At 27.7% G+C, this 12,852-nt stretch overlaps 1 protein-coding gene across 1 annotated transcript; it reads left to right on the top strand.

Moving 5' to 3' along the window:
• On the top strand, positions 1-12,637 carry LOC103572271 (probable 28S ribosomal protein S6, mitochondrial). The gene is made up of 3 exons (XM_008550795.3): positions 1-442; positions 550-851; positions 12,433-12,637. The coding sequence occupies exons 1-3, from the start codon at positions 398-400 to the stop codon at positions 12,536-12,538; spliced, it is 453 nt and encodes a 150-aa protein (XP_008549017.1). The 5' UTR covers positions 1-397; the 3' UTR covers positions 12,539-12,637.
• Positions 12,638-12,852: the final 215 nt, after the last annotated feature.

Genomic DNA, 12,852 nt, shown 5'->3' with positions numbered 1-12,852 from the left:
TGATTTGTTCTTCATTTAGTGTAATATATAAGCTGTGGAATGTATATATTTTGATATTGATCAATTTTGCTTTTAAATTTTCTTGCATTTGTAGCGTTGGCTACATTTTCGTTCAGATCTCTCTTATGCACCCCCCACTGTCCAGGAGGTAGCGTCAGCTCCGATCCTAGTAACCTCCCAGGACATAACAGAACACGGCCTAGGGTAGATTTTCATCAACTTGTAGTCAAATTGGCTACCGTGGAAAAAAACTATAACTCGATTTGATGAAAATTCACCTAAATTTCTAAAAAATAGCATTTGCTTTTGTTTTTATTATTTCATAAATAATCATCATATTGTATGTAAAATAGTCAGACGTAACTTTGAATAATAAATAATTAATTAAAAAATCACTATGCCGACTTACGAGATGCCCTTATTACTTCGTACAATGAATAAGGTACATTATTTATTTTCTATTTACTATTAACAATGATTATCATATAGGTTAAGTCGTTTTGTATAAAAAAAAAAAAAAAATAAAAATTGTAATTCAATTTTAATTAGGCTGAGACATTTAATGCATTAAAAAGGGTCTCTAATGCAATTTTCAATAGGGATGGAATCATTAGGAAAATTGACAACCTTGGTCATAAGCCAACACCTTTCAAAATGAGTAGTCATAATTTAATTCATCGAGAAGCAAGCTATTATATTATTCACTTCGATATACCTCCTCGTAAAATCGATGATTTAATAGAAGAGTGTGGACGTGATATTGATATCGTTAGAAATAGGATATACAAAAAACCTGACGATGAACCTAAACCATGTACTTGGCACGAGGAAATGTTGCCTCCCCCATACAGGTTTGTATTATTTATTTTTTTATTGACTATTATTGCTCTTTAAAACTAGCACTGCTTGAAATCTAATTGCGATATTAAACAGACTCCATACAAATATCGGTATTCTCATCCACAAACCTTTTAAGTCTAGATATTTTAGAAAATGACTTTTTAGTATTTTTGTTAACATTTTCATAACTCAATCTGTCTATGTTTATACGTTTATATTGAATTTTTTAATAGTAAAAGTTTTCACACAGAAATAGCCTGTCATTAACAAAAAAATATCAGGGAATCGATACTTTAAAAAATTAAGATACAAAATAATTTTTTTGATGCACATTCGTAGAGAAAATCTTTCCTAAATAAGAATAGATATATATTATGCATATTTTGATTTTATTTTTATAGTCAAAAATTTTTTTTTTAACAGTTTTTTTAGTTTTTTTTTTTTTTCAAAATTTTTAAGAATAGAGTTGGGCGGTTTGCTACTAAGAACGATGATATGTTACATATATTAATTGATAATACAGTATATTTAGTATTCAAATAATATTTTCCTTCATATTTATTAAAACGAAAACTTAATGTATATTTATAAACGTAATTTATGAAAAACTTAGCAAGGCATCTGCTATTACTTATAAATATATCTACTGTATTATTTATTTAATTAATTTTTTTTTTTTAAATTGAAAAAATAAGATGAACTCGGGTCTTTTTACGGTATTTTTAATGACATTCAAGAATGTTTCGTGAAACTTTTATTCAATTTTATTAAAGTCGCTATAGCCTTAATTACAAATAATTTTATTGTTGTCACCCCAGATTAGAATATGATTTGGAATAATTCATAATGTGAAACGCTCATGAGAAGTAGTGCTTAAAGAATTGAATATTATTGTATTAAAATTTGTTGAGGAAAACAAAGATTCTGGCAAAAGTTTTTTGTAAACTTGAACTATGTATACAAAAATAAGTACTTTCGAAGTAATATAATTAGTAATTTTGAATATTGATTTATCATTTATACATCAATATCAGTATCTACTTTTATATTTATAAATCATAATAACACTGAGAGAAAAAATAAGTTCTCGGCACTAGGAAAACTTAGTACAAATAACACCTCAGCTATAGGCTGTAGTATCTGTACCTAAAGTGTTATATTATATATAGTAAATAGTACTACAAAAAAGTAGTCCATTATACTATTATGCAGTTAAATACACTACGATCATACTAGTGAATATAATGATTCTGAGTTGGGTAATTTAAATTAAAAATTACTAGTTAGCAGAACTATTAAGTAAATCTCCCAATACTGGAACGACGAAGGGTATACGACTGATTTTTCTCGTTTTAAAAATATTCAAATAGATTATAAACCAAAATAATTTATTACATCATATAAAATAGACATTTACCTATACAAAAATTATCAAATTAGTTTATTTTTTTTAAATTTAATATAAAAAAAAAAATTATTTACTATGACACCCAATACCGGAACGCTAAAATAGCCTTGTTCCTATACCGGCATTCGGTTATCCTAATACTGGAACAGTAACTAAAATGAGTTATTTTTTGCATTCATTCATAGTGAAAATGTTAACAATTATTACATAATATTAATGTAAAACTAGTGTGAATGTAGCAGGCATCAGACAAATTTAAAATTATGAACATATAAGGTAAATAATTAAAAAAAATAATATTTATGAAATAAACGCTAGTAATTTCAAAACTTTTTGAATGCGCATTTATTAAAATTTTATTTTATTAATTATTTACTCGATTTGTTAATAATTTTAAATTTGTCTGATGTCTGCTACATCACACTCATACTGTAAAATGTATTTAAAATCTTTAAATGATTAAATATTCAATGAAAATAAATATTTTGAACTGAAGAATAGAAACAAATTGAACCATTTGAGGTTATATTATAAAAATAATTAAAAAAAAGAACTAATCACGAAAATTTATTTTTTATGATTTAAATTATCTATGGGTCATTCCACCAAATAAAGTTATTTGTACGGGGTGACCCTCGCAGATTTGGTTCAAACCTTTTGGAGTTCTTCTGAGTATTGAAAAAAATATTCTCTGAAAATTTGAGCCTTCATATGCAGCTGTTTCGAAGTTATGATTTTTTGAATTTTAAGAAATTTTTTTTTTTAACTTTTTCATTGATTTTTTTAGAGAAAAAAACTTTTTTAAAAAAATGAGTACATAACAGTTTTTCGTAGGTGAAATTCTCAGCTTTCCAATAAAAATATCCATTTTTTATTTTAAGTTACAGGAGACCTTTTAAAATTCGATTAAAGAAGAAAAAACGATTTTTATGACTGTGCGGCGCTTAATACATCTATTTTGATATTTTTTTCTGAAAGCTGAGACTTTTTCCCACAAAATATGTAATTTTCACGATGTGCATTTTTTTTTGTTTGGACAAAATCAATAATTATTTAAATATAAGTCATTGATTTTATAGTTTTATCAAACTCTAATAGTTCATTGTGTAGCAAGAGATGAAACAAAACGATATCAAACGAGAGTGAAGTAGGCTGCCTCAGCCGCAGGCAAAATCTGACAATAAATGCAATCTGAAGTCGTGGTTCACACTATTTCTTTCATGATTACCTGCATTGAAAATTAGTTTCAGTGTCAGCAGCCAGTTAGAATCAAGTTAATTTAAGACCAATGGTGTGATCAACCATTAGTGTGATCAACCATAAATACTTTTCATTATTTACACAAATTTTTATCAAACTTGATTACAAATTCAGAACTGTCATTAATGCAGATAACATTAATAGTCTAAAATCACTATTAAACAAAACACAAAAATCAAAGTTTAAAATTAAAAATCACTAATTCCTAGACTTGAAGCTTCGATGATGGTATGATGAAAAATAGTTTCATAATTTTTGTTGCCAGAGCTCTACTGCAGATACATACCAGAAAACATATCCTCACACCGCAAGATTTATACAACCGGGATACTCAAAATTATACCGGCGTTGTTTTCACTTTTATAACCAACCCTTATTAAAAGATACGATTCAAAACGACTGGGAAAAAAAAATTTTAAATACTTTTTAATGCTTTTGAATACTTCGAACACTTTTGAATCACCCTTTTTATAGGCATTTAACATTACAAATCGTTTTGAATCGTTTCTTTTAATCAGAGAATGAGGACTTTTTATAGAAAATAAATGTTTACGACGTACGATATTTGAAGTCGAGTACGGTTGAAGAAACACAAGCAGTGCACCCTGTTTCACCTATCGTTGATAGTCAGGGATATATTTGCGTTAAAAATGTATCAACATCCTCAAAAAAGTTAAGAATTAAAGTTTTTCAATCATAGAGAGTTTATATTTTATTTAATTTTGTTCAAACAAAAAATATGCACATTGTGAAAATTACATATTTTGTGGAAAAAAGTCTCAGCCTTCAGAAAAAAATATCAAAATAGATGTATTACATCACAGTCATAAAAATCGTTTTTTCTTCTTTAATCGAATTTTAAAAGCTCTCCTGTAACTTAAAATAAAAAATGGATATTTTTATTGGAAAGCTGGGAATTTTTCCTACGAAAAACTGTTATGTGCTCATTTTTTTAAAAAAGTTTTTTTTCTCGAAAAAAATTAATGAAACAGTTAAAAAAAATTTTTTTTCTTAAAATTCAAAAAATCATAACTTCGAAACAGCTACACATTGAAGGCTCAAATTTTCAGAGAATATTTTTTTTAATACACAGAATAACTCCACAAAATTTGAACCAAATCTGCGAGGGTCGCCCCGTAAAAATAAGTTTATTTGATGAAATGACCCCTATATTAAATGCATTTTTTTATAAGAATCATACATGCTGCATCAAATATTCGGGCTCCAGTAACAATTATTGCATTTGATTTAACCAGTTAATAAAACTCGCCGTTAATGTCTATCGATAACATTAATAACATTAATATGACTGACTGTCCCTGTACTGGGCACGAGTTTATTTTGGTGTACCACTAGACGAACAGTAAAATTAATGTAATTATACTATTTTTTTCATATTGTTAATATGTTTTCTTGAATTTTATGTCATTCAAAATATTAGGTGTACAAAAAAGTTCTACCCGTTTTTCGAAGATGGAGTTATCTAACAGCTATTTATAGGTTAGCTATGAATACGTATATCGCGTTACTAAAACCATAAGGGCGTATCTCAAAATATACGCCCTTTTGGTTCTGCAGAACCAAAAGGGCGTATAAAAAAACTTTTTTGCTTCAATCAATGTAAAAATGTTGACAACATTAGAATCTATTGAAAAAACGAAAGAAATTTTTTTTTTGTTTTACGCCTTTTTGGTTTTAAGAAAAAATTTTTTTTAAATCATAAGGGCGTATCCTGTTTTTTCGATTTATTGTCAATTATAGGTCAGAGTAAGAAAAAAAATTGCCAGCGTAATAAAAATTATCACTCCACAATTTAATTTATATGAACAAATATTTATTTAAGTGAAAAAACAAATAAAAAATAGAGAAAAAATAAATTCATCAGGGCATTAGTCCTATACCATCTCCATCGTCAGAATCATCTGTAGCTAAGAGTATGAAAAAAATTTTTTTAATTTTTTTTAGAACATAACTTGACAATAATAAAAAAATTTATAAACTATTACCATCGTTGAAAATTAATCTTTAATAATATTGATAATATTTTTGTGGGACGGTGCCTGATGCACAAAAATGATTTAGGTCATTAAACTTGCTTTGATATATTGGTATTCTAGAACCATAACAATTCTCAAGAACAACGGTAATTGATTTTTGAAAATAAAAAGAAAAAAAAAAAAAACAGGAAACAGAAAATGAAACTTTGATTGAAAAATGAAAAAATGCACCTTTGAAAAATTGAACAATCTAAATGTGCATTTTTTTAATTTGATTAAATTAAATTTCACAGCACTCATAGAATTTAGAATTTTTTCGTTCCCGAATTATACATATTTTTTACATTAATTGTTGAATTAAAAAAATTGTGACAAACTTAAGATTCGATCAAAATTAAATAAAGAAATTTGGTTTTTTATTCAAATAAATATTTGTTCAGATAAATTAAGTTGTGGAGTGATAATTTTTATTACCCTTGTAATTTTTTTTCTTACTCTGACCTATAATTAATAATAAACCGAAAAAATAGGATACGCCCTTATGACTTTAAAAAAATTTTTGCTTAAAACCAAAAGGGCATAAAACAAAAAAATTTTTTTTTTTCGTTTTTTCCATAGATTTTAATGTTTTCAATATTTTTACATTGATTGGAGCAAAAAAAAAAAATTTTATACGCCCTTTTGGTTCTGCAGAACCAAAAGGGCGTATATTTTGAGATACGCCCTTTTGGTTTTAGTAACGCGATATGTACATGCACAGCTGTTTGTACTCTTTAAATTCATCAAACTTTTAATATATTAATCTTCGATATATATATTTTTTTATTAAGTTAAAAATGGAAGTAAGTAATGAGCATATCCGCCATTGTCTTTTATATGAATTTCATCAAGGAAAAAGTGCTGCTGAAGCTCAAAGAATAATCTGTGCAACTTATGGTGACAGTGTTATTGATGACAGTACTTGTCGAAGATGGTTTCGGAAATTCACAAACGGAGATTTTAATTTAAATGATAAACCACGCTCTGGAAGACCTTCAACAATCAGTGACGAGAAATTGGAAGAATTACTGAATCAAGATTCTGCACAAACACAACAAGAACTTGCGAAAAAGTTAAACGTTACTCAACAAGCTATTTCTGAAAGATTACATGCTTTAGGTAAGATTCAAAAAGAAGGAAAATGGGTACCTCATGAATTAACTCCAGAACAACGAGAGAGACGAGTTGACACCTGCCTGTCGTTGCTTTCACGACATAAAAAAAAAAGTTTTTTGTGGAAACTTGTAACAGGGGACGAAAAGTGGGTTTACTATGAGAATCCTAAACGTCGAAAACATTGGGTAGACCCAGGACAACCAACGACATCAACACCAAAACGTAATGTTTTTGGGAAAAAAATATTGCTTTGTATTTGGTGGGATGAGTGGGGCGTGCTATATTATGAGTTACTCAAACCAGGAGAAACCGTTACTGGAGAACGCTACAGTTGTCAATTAAAAAAATTAGCAGATGAAATCAACAGTAAAAGACGATTTGCGGGACAAAAACCTCGACCAGTGATACTGCAGCATGATAACGCCAGGCCTCATAGAAGTTCAATCGTCCACCACACTATAAATGATTTACAGTGGGAAGTTTTACCGCACCCGGCGTATTCACCAGACCTTGCACCGTGTGATTTTCACCTATTCCGTTCATTGCAAAATTACTTGGCTGACAAACACTTACAAAATGAAAACGAAATGCAAAAAACAATAGATGATTTCATTTCGACAAAAGATCAAGCCTTTTATCGCCGTGGGATCCATCAGTTGCCTGAGCGTTGGCAAAGGGTAGTAGATGCTGATGGTGGTTATTTTGATTAAAATTTGTATTTTATTTAAAATTTTTAAATATATTTTTTTTTGACAAAAAACGGGTAGAACTTTTTTGTACACCTAATACATATACAAAAAAAAAAATTATTAAAAAGTAATTCTATACATTTTCTATAAGCTTAAGGATATATTCTAAAATCTATTTTATATCCTATTTTGTAACTAAAAGATTAAGGTTTTAAATGAAGGAAATTTTATTTAATTTCATCGGGTACGAGTTAAAATATAATATGATTATCAAATCGTTCCGATATTGGGTCTTGTTCCGGTATTGGGACATTTACCTTATCGATCGTGTAAACTTAATAATTTACTTGAACTTGAGTTAACTACTTTGGGTCGAGTGTATTCAATTAAAAATTTCTAATCAGCGCATCTATATGATATCACGTTACAAATGCCATAATGGCGTATCAGCCTATTATACGCCCTTGTGGCACCTAGGGTACCTACCGGGAGCCATAAGGGCGTGCCAAAATTTTTTTTTGCATTTCTGCCCGTTTCAGGCATAATTACGTCGGTTCGCGGAAAAAAATTTTTATACGTCCTTATGCTTTTTCAAGGGTATTTTTTTCGGGATACGCTCTTGTGGCATCAGCAACGCGATATGGTAATGATTTAATATTTATATTAAGTAATGTCAACCGATTGAACTTAATTTTCTTAACTACAATTTCTCAGCCAGCGTATAACTACACTATTTTGTTAAAGCTTATCATTTATATTAAGTTTAATAAACTGTGTTACGCTGGATTGTTTGAATTAAAAATTTTATAGAATATTCAACCAAGAAAGCATAGTCATTCGGATTTTTCATATATATTGTTTTCCGGCATTTTGTTTGCTAAGCATATAATAAAGTACCATCAAAACAGGCACTTGTCGCTCTGTTAAATAACAGCGGAGTACCCGTGCCAGAATTCTTTTCAAGTATTGAATATAATAACTGAAATATATATCTAACCAGGGACAGCACAAGAGGTTAAGTGCGATCTAGTGGCGAGTATTGAACTACTTCCGTGGCTGCCTAGCACCGGTGACTTTCTCCTCCTCCATACACAGAAAAAAAGGATTACTTGAACTAAGGAATTAACGTTCTTCCCAACTTTTTTCTTGAATCAAGCTTACATTATGTTTTTGATTAAAACAACAAAATTTGGATTTAGAAGCTAATTTCTTTATTGAATAAATAACTGTCTCGATTCAAGAATAAAATTATTCAGCTTGAGAAATTTTTGTGTTTGTTCAGAAATATTTCAGACTTACTTCAAGTTTTTTTTTTCTTGGTTTAAAAAAATTTAATTAATGACTCAAGTATTTTTTTTTCTTGGTTTGAAAAAGTTTGATTTTCGACTTTGGACAATTAAATTGGTTTTGTTAAATTCTGTTAAACTAATATTTAATTGGGACAACTCAATTTTTGTACGTCAATAAAATCTATTTTGTCATTTTTAACAAATCATTTAATAGACTCTGTTTGGTTGATATTAATACTTCTTTCTCTAAGATAATCAAATCATTTGATAAAGTTAAGAAAATATTTATTTGATAGGCAACTAAATTATTGTGTAATGCCAACAAACTCAAATATTAAAGCAAAATATCATTATGTTAACTCTAATAAATATTACTTAGACACAAAAGAATATATTCATTTAGAATATATATATATATATATATATATATATATATATATATATATATATATATATATATATATATCTGTTTGATGTTAATAAATATATATTAAAACCTAATGATTATTGATTTAAAAAGTTATGGTGCTAGGCAGCAGTAGCGGGAGTAGTTCGGTGCTCGTCACTAGATCGCGCCCACCATTTGTAGTCTCCCTGGTAAGAAACTTATTCCAGAGTTATTATATTCGCAACTTGAAGTATTTATGCACTTAGAGAAAAAATCAGTAACTGCAACTACAACAAAATAGTTAAATACGGATACATATATTTTTTCTTAGTTACGATAACAAATCAGCTTTAGTTAATGTATCAATTAAATTTAGTTGCAGTAACTATTTTGTAGTTTATTCAACGATTTAATTGTTAATGTAACTGACTAAAAATAGTTATATTAAATTCAAAAAATTCATTTAAAGAACTAAACCCTAATCGTTAAATCAACTGAGATTTTTTACTAAACATAACAAAATTTTTAAAGTTGCTAAAACTATAAAATAATAGTTAATATTAACATTATGTCATAATTACTTACACAAATAATATTTAGTTACAGTAACTAAAGTAGGATAGTACGGCTAACCATATATATGTAGTTATGAGAACAACTAATTTTCATTCATCAGGATGATGAAATTATATTTGATCTAACAAAAAAAACTTAGTTGTTCTCTCCATGGAAATTTAGTGGATTTTAAGGAAAAAAAATTGTTTTTTGTTTACAATGTTAGTTTTAATGGTTTGTTAGGTTATTTTTTTTTTTTCGGGGCTTTTAAGTTTATATATTTAATTCATTTTATATGATTTATTTATTTTTTTTTTTTTGTGATGGGAGGTGGTTTATGTATATTTTTGTCAAATTTATCTGACACACGCGCTTAAACTTAAAAGTTTAACAATCTTCCTATGCTTCTTAAATAATTATTTCGCAGTCGCCTTAAGGATTCGAACCTAGTACCCTACGCACGCAAGACCGACGATGTACCGCTACGCCACACGGCCGATGAGTAGCCATAGACCTTACATAGCTTATAAGCCGAGCCTACAAGTACTCACTTCGTTGCAGCAACAAAATTAATTTAGTTACGGCAACCATTGTTTTCGCTCACAAGTTAACCTTCAGGACTTAAAAAAATTTACATATCACACTAAAAAAAAATCTATTTTGATTATAAAACAGAAATTCATGTCACGAAACTCCGAATCGACTAACATACACAAATTTTGGTCAAATTTTTTTGTCTTATAAATTTTGGGCTCAGAAACTTAGAACAATTTAGACTTTTCAGACTTAGAAAAATTTTAAGTTTCGGGGCTGAAAAGATTTATATGTAGATCATATCGAAATAATGTATTAATTGAACCCCCAAATTTTTTCTAAGTCCCGATTTTCGTTTGATTAATCACCAAGTAATATTTAATTTAACTAGTTAGTATTTGTTGTAACCACTAAACTTTTATTGTAGCGATAACTAAAAATAAATAACAAACTAATTTTAGTTACTTCAACTATTTTCTTTTAAGGCATCTGAACAATAAATAATTATCATAACTATTTAAATTAGTTACACCAATTAAATAAAAATACTTGGATAGAACTATGTAAAATGTTTTACCACTACTATCTAAGATTGTTACATCAGCAGCAAAAATATAGTGATATACGGATACAACTAAAAAAAAATCGTTGAATCAACTATTTCAAAATAGTTAAAAATATATAGTTGCTGCTACGATTTTTTATTAGTTAGATTGAGTACCAAGTAATATTTGATTCAACTAGTTAGTATTTGTTGTGACTACTAAACTTTAATTGTAGCGATAACTAAAAATATATAACAAAATAATTTTAGTTACTTCAACTATTTTTTCAAAGTTATCTGAACAATAAATAGTTACAGTAATTATTTAAATTTGTTACACCAACTAAATTAAAATAGTTGTCTCTTTTTAGTTGTGGCAACTACTTAGATTTCTCTCAGTGTGGGTTACCCGCTGCTTTTTTCATAGTAATATGGGGGGGGGGGGTATCCTATATTACACTATGACATTAATGTTTTCCTGACCAATCTTTGTCACAGTACATAATAAAAGTACATGTCAAGGAAATAAATTATTTTTCTAAATATGCATTTATTTCATTGTTAAATAAATATTCTGCTATTTTAAAATAATATTTAATTATTATTAATAACTCATTCTCTAAGGATCACTAATATATTTCATTATGCCTACTTTATAAGCTCTACAGGTAATCAATTTGATTTTATGCTTACCACTTATCGCTTAATTATCTTTGCTAAATATTTTGTAGTCTCTAATAACTTGTTTTGTTGGTGGATTATAAAATATTTAGTTAAAACAACCAAATATATGATTGGCAATGGGCAGTCAAATTATTTTGTTGTTATAACTAAAATTTAGTTGTCAGAAGAAAATTTTTTTCTCAATGTACCAGTGTCATATGCCTCGTTAATCTCTTTCGTATTTAAACTTATTAATAATAGATAAATATAAATTATCACTGTTATTTACCTATTTGTTTATTGATCTACCATAATTATCTACCAATTCCATGAGAAATCTTTGAGCTTAATATTTAATTTTTCATTTTTAAATATCTAAGTATTCGCTTACGTCATTTTTGATGATTTTAATAAATTTATAAATCTCGAATTTTCGATGAATTATGTAAGTTTTCATCAATACATATTTCGTTACGTACTTCTGTATATTTTCGTTTCTAACCCCGTTTACTCAAAGCTAGTTTGTCAATCCGTGATTTTAGTAATATGCGATTAAATTAGTATTGCTCGTACATTTATATATTAATATGTAAGGATACGAACGATATTTAAATCGCGGATTAAGGACGCAAAGAATAGTTGGTGTTGCTATTTTGTACTAGTTTTGAGCACTACCGTATAGTACCCGTGACTACGAAAACTAGTTCCGAGAACTAATATTTAATACTTGTAATATTGTAGTTCATACTACTATGCATTTTTCTCTCAGTGAAGTTATCTAATGTTTTTTAACAATTCATACCTCATTTGAACGGTACCAATAAAATTTTTTTACCACCAAAAATTAGTCGTCCTAATTTAATTTTCGAGTTCTTTTTACTATTTTTTTTGTTTATTGATTTATTTATTTAACGCTTGCAAAACTTTATATCATTTTAATCATAGTGTATATTCAACATTACCTTATACTTATGTTGAAAAATAAAAAATTGTGAGTTTTGCACTACTATATGAATTATCTTCCTCTGTGGGATGCAACAAAAATTAAAAAATTAATTGTATACAGATTTTTTTTTAATCATCTTTAATGTTTGATTTAAATTTTTACAGACCAGAAGTACAAAAATTACTGGACATTGCATCGAAAACTAAAGTTGGATATACATATGAATTTAAGTATAATTCTGGATTAGATTATTATCCATTCCAGAAATAAGTAAAAACAATGCAATTCGAATAATCGCATTAATGTTGATAAATGTAATAGCTAATGAGTATGTACATATTATTAATAAAATTGATATTTCTTATGTAATATTTTATTTTCTAAACTTATTTAAATACAGATTTTTTTTATATCAAATGTATTTTCATAACATAAGCATCGAAACTTTAAATTGCATTGACTTTGACAACAATTTTCGAACGCGTACATTGTGAATGCTTTCAGTTATTGGAAAAAAATGTTTGTTTCTATGTGCTGTACGTCAGATCTAATACTTATTTCTAGCCTTGTTATTATACCATTGA

The sequence above is a fragment of the Microplitis demolitor genome, chromosome 2 (assembly GCF_026212275.2).
Source record: "Microplitis demolitor isolate Queensland-Clemson2020A chromosome 2, iyMicDemo2.1a, whole genome shotgun sequence".
In the NCBI taxonomy this organism is placed as follows: domain Eukaryota; kingdom Metazoa; phylum Arthropoda; class Insecta; order Hymenoptera; family Braconidae; genus Microplitis; species Microplitis demolitor.
The sequence above is the reverse complement of the archived record's forward strand: the minus strand, read 5'-3'. Positions and strand labels throughout refer to the sequence as shown.

Bases quoted from the DNA above. Each gene is read 5' to 3' on its own strand.
- LOC103572271 (XM_008550795.3), top strand. From the start codon at position 398: ATGCCGACTTACGAGATGCCCTTATTACTTCGTACAATGAATAAG. The intron at 443-549 runs GTACATTATTTA...AATTTTAATTAG, and splicing joins TACTTCGTACAATGAATAAG to GCTGAGACATTTAATGCATT. The intron at 852-12,432 runs GTTTGTATTATT...AAATTTTTACAG, and splicing joins ATGTTGCCTCCCCCATACAG to ACCAGAAGTACAAAAATTAC.